The 17,504-nt window shown below is 46.5% G+C and overlaps 1 protein-coding gene across 3 annotated transcripts in view; it reads right to left on the reverse strand.

Moving 5' to 3' along the window:
* EXOC6B (exocyst complex component 6B) overlaps positions 1-17,504 on the reverse strand; it is a 607,320-nt gene that overhangs the window by 141,450 nt on the left and 448,366 nt on the right. For all 3 annotated transcript variants that reach the window (XM_027839975.1, XM_027839976.1, XM_027839977.1), the window contains exon 20: positions 13,512-13,585. In XM_027839975.1, the coding sequence (XP_027695776.1) occupies positions 13,512-13,585 (74 nt within the window). The remainder of the gene's footprint in view (positions 1-13,511; positions 13,586-17,504) is intronic.

Consider the following 17,504-nt stretch of genomic DNA (forward strand, 5'->3'; position numbering starts at 1 on the left):
GACCAAACTTTCTGATGAGCTGTACGGACAATCAGTGATGAGCTCAGACCCCGCAGTCATCAGGGAAGGGTAGCTATTCCTCAGTCTGGAGATTATGCTCACACCCCGCCCCCAACCGTTAACTAACAGTTTTTGAACACCTGCTTTCCGTCAGGCATTGTGCTAGGCAAGGGATATGAAAACATAAATACAACACAGACTGTGCCCTCAAGCAGCTTACATTCTACTGGTGCATCTAACACATGTCTGGGAGTGCTGGCCGGGTGGGCAGAGCCCCTGCTGCCCAGTAGCAAGAGTAACGTCAATTTGATTCCACCTGGCTGAGCAAGGAAGGGAGCAGAGAAGGACGGTGAAGGCACAGCGGTAGGGCAGATGGCCAGAAGGCTGTGTTGGGTAGGGCCAACACAGTTGTCTTGGAAGATGGCTGGATGGAGGGTGGGGGGAAGGGAAGGGACTGTGCATTAAATGAGTACCTACTATGTGCCAGGCTCCATGCTAAGTACTTTACAACTATGATCTCATTTGATCCTCACAACAAGCCTGGGAGGTAGGTTTTGTTATTATCCCCATTTTATAGTTGAGGAAACTGAGGCAGACTGAGGTTATGTGACTTGTCCAGGGTCATATAGCTAAGAAGTGTCTGAGGCTGAATTTTTAACTCTGGAGGTCTTCCCGTGTTCTTAATCCACTGAGCCACTTAGCTGGGACAAAGGGGCCGGCTAGGTACCGAGGGGAGAAGTAAGAATTGACTCACCTTCCAACCTGGGAGGTTTTTCTCCAGGGTGAGTCTCAAAGCTGGATAAACACTCTCTGAGTTTGCAGTCAGGGTCTCTAGAGGGTCTCCAGAGGGTGCAGTGTTAGATCAGATGGCCCTAGGTAGGTCTTGGTCACGAATAAGGGTTTGTTGACAAGGCTAGCTGACCACTTAGGATCACCGGGATAGCAGACTATTTTTGCTTTGAAAAGGCTAGAATTATGTTTACAAGTAAGGCCTGCTCATAATTCCTTCTCTCAGTTAGTCACTCCTGCTCCAGCAGAAGTTGTACCACATGGCCAGCACTTCCCTGAAGCTCATGAGAAAAAACAGCAAGCAACAGGAGAACCCTCATTAGACTAAGAAGTCTTCCTCCCCACTTATCACAAATCAGAGCACAAATTCTATTAGCTGCTTCAGATCCATCTGTCGAGAAGAGCAGAAGTCCTAATGATTCTAGGAGGAAAATGCCCCTCCTCCAGTTCTCAGGGGACAGATTTCAACCTACCCACTATGTGCATGGCATAGTTTGACATCATTCATTCATTCAATCAACCAACGAATATGTAAAGATCACCTATTACATTTATCTCATAGGAATAAATACAAGATCTCTGTTCTTAAGGAGCTAACAATTAACAGGGAATATAATGTACATAATTAACTACAAAATGGAGGAAAAGGTGGAAGAACAAGAAGAGGAGGAAAAAAAGATTACTACTAGCTAGACACAATCAGAGAAAGCTTCATGGAGGTGGTAACAGTTGAGCTGAACCTTTAAGAATAAGTAGAATTTCTTTTAAAATTTAATTTGTTTCTATTATATTTGTATTTCTCAGCACATCCCTACCCATAACTCAGTGAATTATTCCTTGTAAAAAAGAATAAAAAAGAAAAAAAACAAAAAGAATTGACATCATTTCACAGTATATGCAATGTTCCACTTCCATGGTCCCCACCTTTGCAAAAAAGAGAAGGAACGTCTTTGTCTTTTTTGTTTTGTTTCTTCTTCAGTCATTATTAGACAGTTTTGTTCAGGTTTGGTTTTTTTTTTCATTTTTTTTCTATTTACATGACTGCAGTCACTGTGTATCTCGTTCTTTTGGTCTTGCTTCCTTCATGGAAGTGTTTCCAGGCTTCTTGATCTTCATCATATTTGTCCCACAGTGAAGTAAGCACCTGAGGCTGGAATGTTCAGTCTGGTTTTCCTCGCTAAAGAGCCAGTGCTCTATCCACTGAGCCACCTAGCTGGGATAAAGGGGCCAGCTTCAGTCCCTTACATTCACGTATCATAATTTGATCAGTAATTCTCCAATCAAGGGGCTTCCAGTTTTGTTTTCAGTTCCACGCTAAGGATGGACAGAAGATGGGTGGTGGTGGTGTGCAGAGGATATCCAAGATGAGAGTAGGTAGGATGAACAAATACAGGAAATTCTAGGAAGTGTTCAGGGAATGGTCAGTAGCTGGGTTTTAGCTTGGGTGGACAGTACATTAAGTAGAATGCGGGAGGAAGGCTGCAAATGGGCCAAGTGCAGAAGAGCTCTAAGGTCAGAAGTTCCTATTTGAGTTGGTATTCAATAGTGAGCCCTTGGAGGTTTTTAAGATGGGGGTGACATGATCAAACTCTATTTAAGAACACTTCATCTGGCAGTGATGGGACTGGTGGATTAGAATGAGGAGAGATTGGAGACAGAGACCAGTTAGAAGGTTACTACAGTAATGTCGTTGAGCAGTAATGGGGAATTGACCTAGGATAACAGCAGTGGAAATGAGAGAGAGGAGCTTTCTGAAGGGCATTTGAAAGGCAGACCCTACAGAGTAGGAGAAAGGTCACAGAAATGGAATCCACGCAAAAATGGTGATTTATTCCTGGGGGGGAAGGGCAGCACATGGAGAACAGCGAGTCAAAGATTCCATTTTTTAAATGGACTAACTGCCTACAGCAAGTCAGACCTATGACAGACGCTAGGAAGACAGTGGTGAAAGGGAGGCTGAGGCCTTGCCCTCACGGTACATACAGTCTCAGAGAGAGGAAAAGCCACGTATACTAATCAACGTTAATACTAATCCGGCCAGAGAGAAAAACAGACAAGGTTACACCAGAGAAGGAACTTGAAGTAAAGGCATGATTTCACCAGGTTAGATGAGGAATGAGAGGTGGGCAAAGTCTGTGGCATGAGGCACAGAGTGAGCGAAAACAGAGGGATGGGGGAGAAGTATGGGGGCAGTGACATGCACAGTTTGGCAGATGCCAAGGGTTCAAGCCATGAACAGAGGCAGCACTGGCTCATCAGGGTAGAAGATGAGGTTGATTTGAGACATGGTGGGGTTTGAGGTGTCAACCACGATGCATAGCTAGCATTGATACAGCACTTTAAGGCTGACAAAGAGCTTTACAAACAATATCTCACTTTATCCTTACAGCAACCCTGTGAGGTAGGGACTATTATTCCCATTTAACAGATAAGAAAACTAAGGCACAGAGTGGTTCTGTGACTTGCCCAAGGTCACACTGCAAGGTGGCAGAGGTGCAACTGGAGCCCAAAGCTTCCTGCCCAGCGCTGCCTCTTGGCTTTGCCTCAGACAGACCACATTAAGAGAAATATGTGAGGACATAAAGAAAATCCCGAAGCAGATGTACAGAGTAAGAACCTTTCTATTAGTGTACGTGATGAGAGTCATCTCCCTTGGGGTGCAGGTGATCCCACCCCACCTCAGAGGACTCCAGACTACAAAGGCACTGAGCACCCTGCCTAGAAGCAGGGCTCCTTCTGGCACTTGATATCAATTTTGGTATTCAGACAATGGACAATTAATTATAAGGGTCCAATCTCAGGCGAACTCTAGTGGCAATAAACATGGAAGCAGTCGCTTACTCAAGAGTCCAGAGGCAACCAAAGATGGAGAAATCTAGCAAAGTCTCCAAAGCCCACTAAGGCAAGGAGAATGCCTGGCGAGAGGGAAATCCCTTCTTACTCCCATACAGCTCCTCCCCAAGTGCCAGATCTGATTCCTGGGAGGGCCAAAGCCCCTGGGCCATTGTCTCCACCACCCTGCATTACCAGGACATTTCTGGACATCTTTTCTGATGCTCTACTCTGGGGAAGAGGAGAAAAGGGCCTCAAAAGTTGCTCAAGATATCTCTTGATTTGAATCTGAGTTCTAAAAGCCCACTAGGGCTTTTAGACTTCATCCCACCCACTTCTGATCTCCTCTGAGATATCACAGAGATCAAATCCAAACCATGAGGGAACCTGGTTTTTTTTTTTTTTTAATTAATCAATTTTTAGTTTTCAACATTCACTTCCATAAGATTTTGAGTTTTAAATTTTCTCTCCCTCCCAATTCTTCCTCCCTCCCCAAGACAGCATACAATCTGATATAGGCTCTACATATACATTCATGTTAAGCCTATTTCCCCATTAGTCGAGATGTACAGAACAACTAGAACTGATGGGAGGAACCACGAGAATGAAGCAATAAAACAAAACAACCAAGGGAAAGAAGAGCAAATAGTATGCTTTGATCTGCATTCAAACTCCATAGTTCTTTCTCTGGGTGTAGACAGCAATTTCCATCATGAATCTTTTGGAGTTGTCTTAGATCCTTGCATTGCTGTGAAGAGCAAAGTCTATCAAAGTCAGTCATCCCATAATGTGGCTGTTACTGTGTACAATGTTCTCCTGGTTCTGCTCACTTCACTCTGCATCGGTTCATATAAGTTTTTCCAGGTTTTTCTGAAGTCCACTTGCTCATCATTTCTTATAGCACAATAGTATTCCATTACATTCAAACACCACAACTTGTTCAGCCATTCCCCAATTGATGGGCATCCCCTCAATTTCTAATTCTTTGCCACCATAAAAAGAGCACCTATAAGCATTTTTGTACATGTGGGTCCTTTTCCCATTTTTATGATCTCCTTGGGATACAGACCTAGAAGTGGTATTGCTGAGTCAAAGGGGATCCTGTTTTTTAAAAATCATCCCCACAGAGCTGGAAGGGGCTTGTCAGGCCATCTCAAACCCATGGCAGAACATGCATAAGCATTACATCGCTCCCAACAAATGGGTCACCGCACTTTGCTCGATGTTCCCCAGTGAGGGGAAGCCCATTGCCAAGTGAGGCAGCCCGCACACTTGGGGACAGTTTGAATGGTCACTAAGTTTATTTCTGATGTTAAACCTGAATGTGTGTCTTTGTACCCTCTTTCCACTGCATCTGATTCTGCTCGCTGGGGTCAGACAGCACAGCAATGCTCTGCTTATCTCGGCAGCTCTCTTTACATTCATTTCTCAGGGTAGTAAAAATTACAATTACCATATACAGAGCATTTTATGTTGTGAGCAAAAGCTTTGTGAGAATGCAAGGATTATGCTCACCATCTCCTGGATGACCCAAGAAAAGCTCACAGGGTTGTTCTGAGGGGCATGTTCAACCAGACAACAGGACCTAAACTCAGGTCTTCAATTTCCAAATCCAGTCTTCTTTTTGCTATAGCACACAAATCCTAGGTCCTCTCCCCCAGGAGGCCCTGAGCTCCTGGGATCCTCTGAGGACCCCTCTCCACTTTACCACTCACCAAAACACATCATCTCCTCTCATTTTTCATTGTATAATACATGCAGGAAAAGAATAACACAGAAATAAACGAAGTGGTGTCAGAGGCTGGTAGCCCAGGGAAACTCCAGGGAAAACCACCCTCTTCCTGGTAAGTATCCCTATCAGAGGTCACGAGAGGAAAAGACAAAAAGAAGGCACAGCTGGAGCCCTGATGCTCTCCCATCAGGTTCAGAGCATAGTGAAATGTGGGCAGGCACCCCCACGAGTGCCAAGTGCTGGGGGTCTGCTACCAGCTCCACCGGAGGGGTTCTCTCTCTCTTGCCCAAAGGAAGAGGCATGACGAGGTGGTTTTCACATTTACAGATGCTGCTGGTGCTGCCACTCCCCTGCAATCCTGGGGCTGGTCCTGGCCAGCACCCCTGGGCCCTGAGGGTGTGTGACCACTGCTTTCACTTGGCAGAGAGAAATGGCCCAACCTCACTGAGAATGCCAAGCCCCCATCCCTGTGGCTGATGCGTCATCCCCTTGGTTGACTACCTCTCCACACTGGGTCTCCAAGGAGCACTTGAAAAAGGGGAAGATGTTTTACTTGAACTTTGGGGAAAAGTAATGTGTTTGGGATCACCTGATCTCTGCTCAGCCAGTGGTCTGGACATCTTTAAGGAAGTGATATATTACTGCATCATCAGCATGGACTTAAACTCCCCCAGATATCAACACATTCTCGAGAGATTGTCTCTGGATTGGAGCAGGGGTTCATAAACCTTTTTCCAGGTTGCAAACCAGGCCAGCAGAGTCCAGGCCCCACCTGGGCCCACTAGCTGCTGTGAAAACAGAGGTTACCAGAATCCTTTGGAGAGGTGGCCCTATTTTTCATAGGAAGGAACATGTTAATTCATAACTGGAAGGGACCCTAGAGACTGCTGAGTCCTACCACTTTACAGATGAGGAAGGGAAGACCGAGAAAAATGAAGTGAGTTGCTTTGAGTCATGTCGGCAGCAAAGGGCACCTCTGACCGCACATGCCACGGGCTACTGCTTGTCCAAGTAACAAATGGTACCTCAGGCTCAGAATTTTCATTGTAACAACAGGTAACTCTACTCCACAGGAATGACTCTGTCCTTGAAACTCCCATAATGCTTCTTACCTTTGCTCCTTGGGATTCCAGACCACAGCCTCAGGGCTGGAAGCTGGTTCAAGGCCCTGTAGTCTGAGCCCCTCATTCTGCAGGCAGGCAAACTGAAAAGGTCAGACTGGTGAAATGTCGTGTTCGTGGTCCCAAAGGAAAGGGTACACAGCCACGAGTCCAACCTGGGTCTCTGCCTCCACATTGAGCACTCTCCCCCTCCACTGTGCAATGCATTAACACACACACTGCCTCATTCTAGGAGTTCACTTACCAGGTTAAGAAGCATCGAGTCAGGGTCCACTAGTGTGCCAAGCACTGGAGAAACAAAGAAGGCCCCAAACAGACTACAGCCTCAAGGAGGTGAGGCAACACGCAGACAGATGATCATGTACAAATAAGCTATTCATGATTTTGGAGGGAAGGCCCCAGTGCTGAAGAGGACTGGGAAAGGCTCCTGCCGAACGTAAGGCTTTAGCTGAGTCCCGAAGGGAGCCAAGGATGCCAGGAAGTGGAGGTGAGGATGGAAAGAATTTCAAGCATGGCGGACAGCCAGGGAAAATGCACAGAATCAGGAGATGGGAGGTCCTGTGCTAGTAACCTCACAGAGGCCAGTGTCACTGGATGGCAGAGTACATGGAATAATAATAATGATGATGGTAGCAAACATTTATATAGCAGCTACTTGATTATGGACAGGCACTGTGCTAAGTGCTTTACAAATATTACCTCACCTGAGGCTGACAACAACCCTGGGAGGTAAGTGCTGTGATTACCCCCATTTTATAGTTGAAGAAACTGAGGCAGACAGAAGTGAAATGTCTTGCCCAGGGTCATACAGCTAGTATGCGAGTAAGTGTCTGAGGCTGGATTTGAACTCAGGTCTTCCTGACTCCAGGCCCAGGGCTCTATCCACTGAGCTGCTAAGCTGCAGGGATCAAAAGGCCAGAAAGGTAGGAAGAGGCCAGGTTACAAAGGACTTTGAACACCAAACAGAAGATTTTGAATGCGATTCTATAGGCAATAGGGAGCCACTTTAAAAAATAGATTTTCTAGGGGAGTGGGTGAGACTTCTACTTTAGGAAAATTGCTTTGATAGCTGAGTGCAGGATGGACTGGAGCAGGGACAGAGCCGAGGGAGGGAGCCCAACCAAAAGGCCATCACAAGACTCTAGGCTTACGGGGCGAAGAATGGCTAACCCCAGGACGGTGGGAGAGAGCTTGCAAAGGCAGGACTTGGGAGCAGATTGGCCATGGAAGGTGAGAGGGAGAAGTCGAGGACTGTGAGCCTGAGGGCCTGGGAGGGCGGGGGTGCTACAGGGGAGTCAGGCAAGAGGAAGGTTTGGGGGAAAGACAATCCCTCCAGTTTTGGACATGGTGAGTGGAAGATGTCCACAGGACATCCAGTGCAGGTGGACATGAAAGACTGGAGATTAGTAAAGGGGTTACAGCTGAGGAAGTAGGTCTGAGAGATGGTAAAGGAATCCATGGGATTGGAGATGAGGAGACCACCAAGTGAAATAGTCTAGACTAGACCTGGGCAGGGTCCTGTGGGAAACTGACTATTAGTGGGCATGACCTAGAGGGAGGTTCTGTTCTGCCGCCTTTGAGTCACCACCCTAACGTCAGCCATGATGATGATGATGATGATGATGATGATGCATGCCCCCTACACAGAGGTGACGTGTTAGCCCAGGATGGTGGGAGGCACAGGAATTCATGCCTGCTTGACTCTAAATCCAGTCCTCTATATACCACTACATGCTACAATAAATGTCTACTGGCCTGAGGCCATCTGAGATTGATGAAATACAATCATTTCCTCATCCATAAAATGGAACAGAAGTAAAAGCACCACGGGGCTGGAGAGCTGATGGGTGGAACACAGACACTGCACCAAAGGATTCAGGAAAAGTTGGGGTATCAAGCAAGTCTGGCCACAAAGCTCGGAAGAGAAAGCAGGGATCTCTAGATTCGCAGTGCCTGGGCCACCCACACATACAGAGATAATACAAAAAAACACATCCCTGCCTTTTTAATTCACACAAGAGAGCACTGTTACGGATGCTGTCTGCCCCTCCTTTCACTCACTCCTCTCCACCAATGCAGCACTGATGATCTGGAAATGCTTTGCGGTTGTCACCCCATCCCTGGGAGAGGACAGGGGCCCCGGGGGCCCAACAGTCAAGCTAGGAAAAGCAAATCCCCAGGTCCTTTTGTTCAAGGTCATGTAGCATATCAGCACCAGGGCCAGGAACAGGCCTCCTGGCTCCCAATTCTGTGCCATCTCCTGAGAGCTCCTGCAGGTCCCTACAGCAGGACCTTTTTGGCATGTGAGGCCTAAAGATCCCCAATGCCCTGCAACTCATGGAGACTTCCCCTCCCAGCTCTACTAATGGGCAGCCCAAGACCACTGAACTCTTTTAAAGCAAGGGTTCAGAATGGCCTCCAACTGCCTCTTTGTGCTGACCCATCAGGAACAGATTCCGAGAATGAAGCAAGTCCCAAGACCTTTCCCAAAATGATTACAGGTGGCTAAAGCCTGTTTTCTCCTCTTCCCATGGGTGTGGTAAGAGCACCCTAGGAGCACCTAAGAGAGCAGAGCACCGGCAGTTCACGCCACCACCATTCTTTTTTGCTTCCTGACTGAGAAGCCTAGCTAGCTTCACACCTCAGCTTGTCACGCTCCCGTGCTCCCCACCTCCACCTTCTCAACGAGCTCTTTTACTGTGGGAATCAGAAAGGCTCAGACACGGGGACTAGCTCGAGCAGAGTGAAGGAGCAGCTGGTCCAGAGGAGAGAGAACCCTAGAGGCTGAGGCTGCTTGATGAAGGAGAAGGAGTCAAGAAGAAGCCGTCACCAGTGACTATAAATACTAGTTTGGACATACACTGTATCTGGCAGGTCCAGCTTTTTACTGGAAGTGGTTTTTCCACTGAGGGTAAAATGAAATTAAATGATTATTAAATAAAAGTAAGGTTTTTCCATATGAGCAAATTGGCAGTTAAGCAAGACAGGAGTGTTCCCAGCCTTAAATTTCCTCTTATCCAGTGACCTTTACTCGCTTTGGGGATGGAGGCAATGAGGCGAATGTGGTCCCTGTTAGAGGAAGCACAGATTTAATGCTCTATGTCTCCTTTAGCTGGATACAGATGTCTTGGCCTAGCCACAGTAAGCAGCCCAGCTCCCAACTCCATCAATGACCTAAAACTCCAGCTCCTTTTCAAAGGAGGCAAAGAGGGCTGAAGATTGTTTCTCCCAAGCTACAGATTCAAGCTTCTTGTTTACAAGGCAGTGTGTCTTTGCGATGGAAATGCACGGTGTTTACTTCAGGCTGTAGGTGTACAAATTGGGGAATAACTGGTCCAGAGGGAATGGCACCAGCTTCAGCTAAAAAAAGCCCTCTATATCTCGGGATGATTTTGCTTCACAAAAGCCGCTGCCCAAGAGCCCCATTCAGGAGATCTGATGCAACATCCTTTTCTACTGGATGTATAATCCGGTCCATTCAACTTTGCAAGAAAGTTAAGTATGTAGGAAGTAAACAACCACTGGGCACAAGGAAGAGAAAACAGCCTCATCTCCCTGAAGAGGAAACCGTTCTGAAGGGACGGGAAAAACGAGTCCTTCTCTCTCCAAGGAGGAGGCGCTGTGCTGTGTGGCTCACACAGCTGTGGCTGGAGGTGCCCAGAATGGACAGAATGGAGGTGGGCTGGCATTCGTAAACAGTGTGAGATGAAGAAGAGGAAGAAGTGGGGGAAGAAAGAAGGAAGAAAAAGACGACAAGAGAAGTGTCAGCATGGAGTTTCAAGAAGTTAGCCCAGACTTTTGGGAGAGGATGGGAGAAATGCCACCCTCCACACTGACAACAATAATTCTCCTTCCCAGTCATTCCTCAATACATTTTAGATATGGTTTTCTCTCCCACCTACTTTTTTTCTCTTCTCTGTCCATCCCCTTCCCACCCATTCTGGAAGGCCCAAGGCCCATTTCCCCCAGGAAGACCTCAGTAACTCCTCTGGCCTCACTGCCCTTCCTGACCATTGAATGACTGCCCTATACAATTTGGCCTTTGAACAAAGGCCATTAGTCTCCAATTACTTCATGTGAGCAACTCCAGACCTCCCAGAGAGAAGGTAAGTTCATCATGAGCAGGGATCATGTTATAGACAGTTCCAGAAGGACAAGCTGCATAGGATAAATATTTGCTGGAATGCCTGGAACAGATGGGCAGAACTGAAAGGGAACCCAGAGTCCAGTCCCCTCATTTTTACAGATGAGGAAACTGAGGCCCAGGGAGGTGAAATGGTATGTTCTAATTTAAAGTCAAATACTGGCTTGCCTAATACTCAGTCCTAGAAGAATATAAATCACTAATAATTCAAAGGTGAATGGAGTCCTTTATGAGTAAGCCCTCTATGCCAGTCCTCCTCAAGACTGAACATTGGCCCAAGCACAAACCTAAGAGCCACATAAATCCACGCTGTGTGTGTAAAATTGTGTCCCAACCCTATAATAACCGACCTAAGCTGTATGTAAAGATGAAGACACGAATACCAAGCTATCAAATCCATGCTGCAAATGTTTAATTAATATCTAGAAAAATACCCTGGCAAACATAGCTTCACCTTAAAATTCTGTTTCACTGCTCTCCTCAAGAAGAACGCAGAAGCTGGAAAGAGAAGGGGAGCACAGCGGGGAGAGCACAGAACCTTCACCTACAACTTGCTCCCTTCCCAGAGGATGAACAATTTAGGAAGGAGGTTTGGGTGCCTCTCCAGTGGCATCGAGGGTACTCATCACGCCCTGTGGACCCATTATTGGAGTCACACCACTGAAGGTTAGGATAGCTAACCAAAGCTTAGGCAAATATCCCTGTGAATTTTATGAGGTTTATTCTCTGTTTAATGTTCTAGAGTTCAGAAGATATAGACACTTTCGAGGCATCTTAGTGCAAAATCAGTATGGTTTTGAAAAACCCTACCTAGAATGACTCGGAATGGACAGATATTTCTAGCTCCGGGAGTGCTGGGAACTTTCCCTCACCGCCTCCAACAGCTCTATTTGTCTGGGACCTGCTGGGCTTGAGGGACGACCTAGATGGTCATTCCCAATCCCTCCCTCCTGCTTCTCCTTATCCAGGGTTCTCCCTGTGGTAACAGGTTAGGAAAGACGAGCTCTCTGAATCCTTTCCATGGTGACATAGAAAGAGATTTCAAAGGAAAAGATCAAAATTCAAATGTACCATCACTCAGTGGTCAAAATTATCTAGAACTTTGTTTTCTCCTCTCCCCTTACCCCTCCAAATCACAACCAAAAGGAAAAGCAGAAAGAGCAAGAATAAAGACAACTGAGAATAGGGATTCAAGTAGACCTCACGGGTCTCTGAGAAGACTGGTCCTGGAGGCCACACCTGGCTCAGGTCCTCGCCAGTTTACTTCCAGGGTCAACATTTCACGTACACACACACTGCTTTCCACAGGGACCACGAACCAATTCCAAGTGACCACACTCCCTCCCAGGAGCACAGCACTTCTGGTGATGTGTCATTCCTGAGAATAGACGTTTTCCTCTTTTTAACCAACTTCAGTTGCCTTAGAGGTTTAGGCGATGAAACGAAGGAGCAAAAACCAAGAGCCCACTCCACTCCAGAAACTCCCAAGCAAAAACTCACACCTGCCAATCTTACAACCATCATGGGGTTAACCAGCTGAAAGCCCCAGCACGACCACTAAACCCACAGGTGGGAAGCTCTGTACTGTGGGAATAGATACTCAGCCCCATTTGGGACCACGCTGAGAACAGACCCCATGTGTAAGAGAACCCACAGCCCCTCCTTGGGCCCCCAAACAAATATGAGGTTGACACACGTCTCTGGGACGCGGCTTGAATTCTCAACCCTTGGTGGGTCTCTGGAGCCGCAATTTTCTGTTACCCGCCCAACAGCGCTTTCTAGAAGTGTCATCAGATGACAGATGACGCCACCTATCCGTGAGGATTCGGGGGTGGCTCGGGCCATCCATTATGGGTTCACAGCTGTTCTGGCATGAATCGAGTCCCAGTGATGAGGAGATCATCGATACGAGGGGTCCTACAGCTTTAAGAAACGCTCTGGGCATCTCAAAGTTTTCAGAATGCAAACTATGTCAGCCTCGAAAACAAGAGGCATTGCATCATTGTGGCAGGAGAAACAAAGCCAGCCCCCTTTTCTTAACAGACAAAAAAATGATTGTTTTAATAAGGAGAGAGACATCCGTCATTGACTCTCACTTCATTCACACTTCTCTCCAACCCCATCCATCTTCAGAGCTAAGAGATGACAGAGCCCAGCTCACTCCGACCCCTGCTCTGGCCCTGGCTGCCCACCCCAAAATTACCCAGGCCTCTCGACCTGCCCATTTCGGTCCACAGTGAGCACTTCCCCAGACCTGCCCTTTCCCCTAGATCAGGCTGCCAAGCCTCAGCAATGCTCAAGGAGCTGCTCTACATCCAGCCACTAGCGACGGGCACCTTGCGACCCCGGCAGGACAGGCAGGGCGCGGCCCGATCACCTTCCTAAACCATCCCTCTCTCCCTCATGGCTGAGAACTGCCTGAGACCAGGGAGGTGTAAGGGGGCAGGAGGCCACACCAACAGCCCAGAATGCAAATCCCTCCACCCTCCTGAAACGTTTCTCCCAGCATTATCTGCGAACAAAAGTTCTCCTTGCAGGCGGTGTCTGCATCACTGCCTTCACTGTTAGCAACACCTGCTCGGTGTCAGCTTGCAGAGTCGTGGCGTTATCTTTCTGCTGTGTCTGCAGACGCGAACTCCGGCACAATGGGGCCCGGCGCTTGGGGCTCACTCCAGTCCCTCTCCTCCCACCCCTGCCATTCACCTCCACTACAGCAAAGGACCCCAGATAGCTAAATAAAAGGGGCGGCCTCAAACACAGGGAAAAAACCTTAGGTCTCCGGCGTGAATTGCCAACACCAACCCCCCCTTCCCCTCCCCTTTTCCTTAAGACCTGATGGTCTTCAGTCACACATCTTAAAAGAAAAACAAAAAACAAAAACACAAAGACCTACTTGTCTCAAGTCGATGAAGGCCAACTGCAGCGTGTCCTCCTGGAACCCAGGCACCGGGCCGGATCTGGCAAACTCTGTGGGAAAGAAAAGAGGATGAAAAGCGCCTTTAACTAACCATGGACAGGGAGATTGGCAGACGGATGACGGGGAAGACAAGAGAGGCTGGGGGAGAGGAGGCCTGAGCTTCTAAGGAGCCATGTCTCTCACCCTTCAGCTTCTTTGTTTGCCCTTCAAAATTCGTGTCATCAAAACACCATTAATTCCAGCGTCCTGACAGCAAGGAAACTGTACTGCTTCGACCTGAGAGTTCTTCCCATGAGCTGCGCGGGGCTGCAGAGCGTTTGTTTGGTGAATGGACAAACAACTTGCAAAGGAGAAGGGAGGGGGAGAAGAAAAAGAAGTTTTTCCTCTCAACACAATCAAATCTTCAGCTGTGAAACTCTTTTCAGTTCCGAAAGCTATTTATATTTTAGGTCGCTCAAGGAATTTTCTAATTTCACGCCTGTCACCTCATTCCCCAAGCATTTATCGAAAAATATTCCCTACCATACCATTAATTATGCCCTCACTGATTATTTGTATTATCTCACGGGTGTGTTATTGCCAGTATATGCATGCGTGCACACACACACACACACACACACACACGTAGCAACAACTATCCCAATTCCACACTCAATTTTTCAGCACAGGACCACTTGTAGATATGAAGAGGCCTACTGGAATACCCTTCACCCTTCACAAAAGCAAAGAGAACATTCGCACATTTCAAGCTTTCTGTACTCCACCCTCAAATTTCTACATCAGAGCCCTTCTCTGAAAGTCCCTCTACCCTTCCTTCCACTCCAAATTGGTTTCAACTCAAAGAGACCACGTAAAGTCAAGATGCCATTTACAGGAGCGCCTGGGGTACATGTTCAGTTTATGGCTCTGGCTTCGAAGTCGTTAACAAGAAGATAACTACACGGGGCTGTGGGGACATATACAAGTCTCGGGGAAGAATGTCAAGTTTTATTGCTCAAGTCCTCTTACATATGAAATCAAAAGGTCTTGCTTTGGCCCACAAACAGCAGCAAAATCAAGGGGCAAGATGGCAACTCTGACTTCATTGCGTGCTGGGAAGCAGAGATGTAAAAGGCATTTATCATTGATTCAATATTTGTCTTGAGAAAAATTTAGGAATACTCCAATGCAAGATATGATAGGAGAAAGTTGTATACTCAACTAAAGCTTTGGTCTACACCTGAATTTCAGAATCAGTTTGCAGAGATTTACTATCATGTGTTTTCTTTAAAATGAAATTAACAAGATCCAGTCAAGTACTGACATCTATGTTGGGGCTGGATATACTCAAATGGTCACGTACAAGCAGTTATTAAAGTTAGTGGCAATAATATCTGCTCTATAAAATAAAAATGTTTTTGATCTGGGGACTTCTTATATATACAGGGTCTTCATAAAGCCCATATACATTTCTATACTTCAATCATCTGTTTCAGGTAGAACAGAAACCATTTATAAGCAACAGTTAAAAGTAACTGGGTAAAGTTACACAATTATATACAACATCCTTATTCCAGGTCCTATAATTAAAGAAAAATACCTATTACAGACAAGAAGGTAAATGACCCTCAGGGAGATACTATTCAAATTTAGTGCCTGTAACACCACTTACAGATGAGTTCTATGATCTCTTCAAATTGTGCAAGCTTGAAAATGACACAAGGCCTTTACAAAGACCTTTCAGACACAGAAAGAACGGGTACACATAATTCAGTGCGTTCATGATCTCATCCAGGTGAATCTCATCCGGTGTTACTTGTGTCCATATATCTTCCATAAGGGTCCGTCCAATGAGTCCGCTGCTTTCCTCTTGGTCTCTAAACATTACACGGGACCCCCGAGTGGCACAAAGTTTCTCCACCCATATATTAGTCTTTCCTCTTGATGTGAGATTTGTTCACATCCCTTTCTGGTCATGCCTCTCCTTGATGCCATTGCCTCTCACTTACTTTGGAGTGAGCCTGCCAATGTTGCTAGGATTTAATTCCTCCAAAAGCATATCATTGGATTGGTTCTGATTTTAAGCACAGACAATTAACCTAGTTTTCTAGACTGTCTAAAACCATTTGATTCTCAGCATACTCAACCCATCTTTTTCTTTCATGATGTCCCTATGACTACAAAAGCAGGACTGGGAGACATTTTGCAATTTTCTTTGTTTTGTGGGTTGCCGTACCCCAAGCATTTATCATCTAGTCACCCACATACTGGTGTGGTTTTATGAACACTTCTGGGGGAGTTAGTACCGTACTTGGAAAACAAACAGATTCTGCTCCTGAGACTGAGCTCAAACCCTTGTCAGAAGGAATGCACACAAAATCCCCTGACAGCCTGAAGATGATGCCATTCATAAGGATGTGCTCAGCAGCAGCTCGATGTGGGTTGAATTCTTTCACCTCTCTTGTCTTGTTTACTCATCAGTATAAGAAGGGGGCCCTTCTGGCTCAAAATCTATGGATCTATGAAGCCATCTTCAGGCTCTCCACACTTACAGTCTTCCATTATGATTTTCTCCTTTGTTCCTCAAGGTACCACTGAACCACAATCATGCAGGAAATGCGACTTTAAAGTGGAATCACAGAGCCTGAAGGGGGAATCTCAAAGGTGATCCAGGTTGACTTACACCTGAGTAAGACTCATCTTTACAGTGACTCCCTCCCCGCTAGCCTGCCAAGAGCTGGCCATCCAGCCTTGCTGCTAAGAACTCTAATGACTGGAAGGCTTACTAACTTTTGAGGTACCCCACTCTACTCTTGGACAGCTGTAATTGCTATGAAGAATTTCCCTCTAACATTAAGCGGAAATCTGTCTCTCTACAACTTCCACCCATTCCCCCTAGTTATGCCATTCAGGGCTGAGCAGAATGAGCCAAATCCCTTTTCTACATGACAGCTTTCAGTATTCTCCAGACTCAGCACTGCCAGTTACTTCAAGGAATGCACACCTGGCTCCTCTGGGGGCATTCCATCTTGTCAATACTATCCTTAAGATGAGGTGCCCAGATAATGTAAATATGGTCTGACCAGGGAAGAGAACGGTGAAACTCTAGACCTCCCCTCTAGATGCCATCCTTCTCTGGATGCATTCTAAGATCACGTGAGCTTTCTTGGTTATGATGGCCCATAGCTAACTCACCTCAAGCTTACAGTCCACTAAAACAACTAGGCCTTTTTGCCGTGAAATGGTGTCTCGTCATACCTCCTCCCTGATTGAGCTCGAGTTCACAATCCACACTCAAAACCCTCTCATCACACACACACACACACACACACACACACACACACACACACTTATCACCTTATACTGTCAGTGTTTGGCTTATAGCAGATAATTATTAAGAGATCAATTCACAGCATCACAGAATCTCAGAGTTAGGAAGGCTCTGAGTTAGCATCTGTTCCAGCCTCTGCCAGATGCAGGAAAAAGTCCTAACCACGTTCATCCCCACTCAGCTCTCTCTACATCATGTAGCTGCCTTCTGTCATTTTCAGACAAGTCTAATTATTAGGAAATGTGTCCTTATAGTAAGTCAGTGGTTTTGTTTTCTCAAACATGAGCTCAACTTTTGGAAGGGCTTTGTCGATGCCTCAGTCAAATGCTGGCCAATGTTTTAAGTGTCACACAGGAGTTTCACAATTAACCATGAGACCTAAGGATTGTACCCATGGAGCAGATGAGAAAAGTGGAGCCCCCAGTCACACATCTGCTAGTCAGGTAAGACTCAAATCCAGGTCCATTATGGATGCCACGCTGCTTCCACCAGTGATTTATTAAGTCAGAGACAAAGAAGGCAGTTCCAGACCAAGAGTTTGGACGGGAAGGAGGCTAACACATCCTCGTCTAAGATGTCTGACTATACCCAAAGCTTTGGGCCCAGCTAAAAGTACAATCTCTCATAGAGCCTTTCAAATGTCAGCTCACGTCCATTTC

The sequence above is a fragment of the Vombatus ursinus genome, unplaced genomic scaffold (genome assembly GCF_900497805.2).
Source record: "Vombatus ursinus unplaced genomic scaffold, bare-nosed wombat genome assembly UNPS02014837.1, whole genome shotgun sequence".
In the NCBI taxonomy this organism is placed as follows: domain Eukaryota; kingdom Metazoa; phylum Chordata; class Mammalia; order Diprotodontia; family Vombatidae; genus Vombatus; species Vombatus ursinus.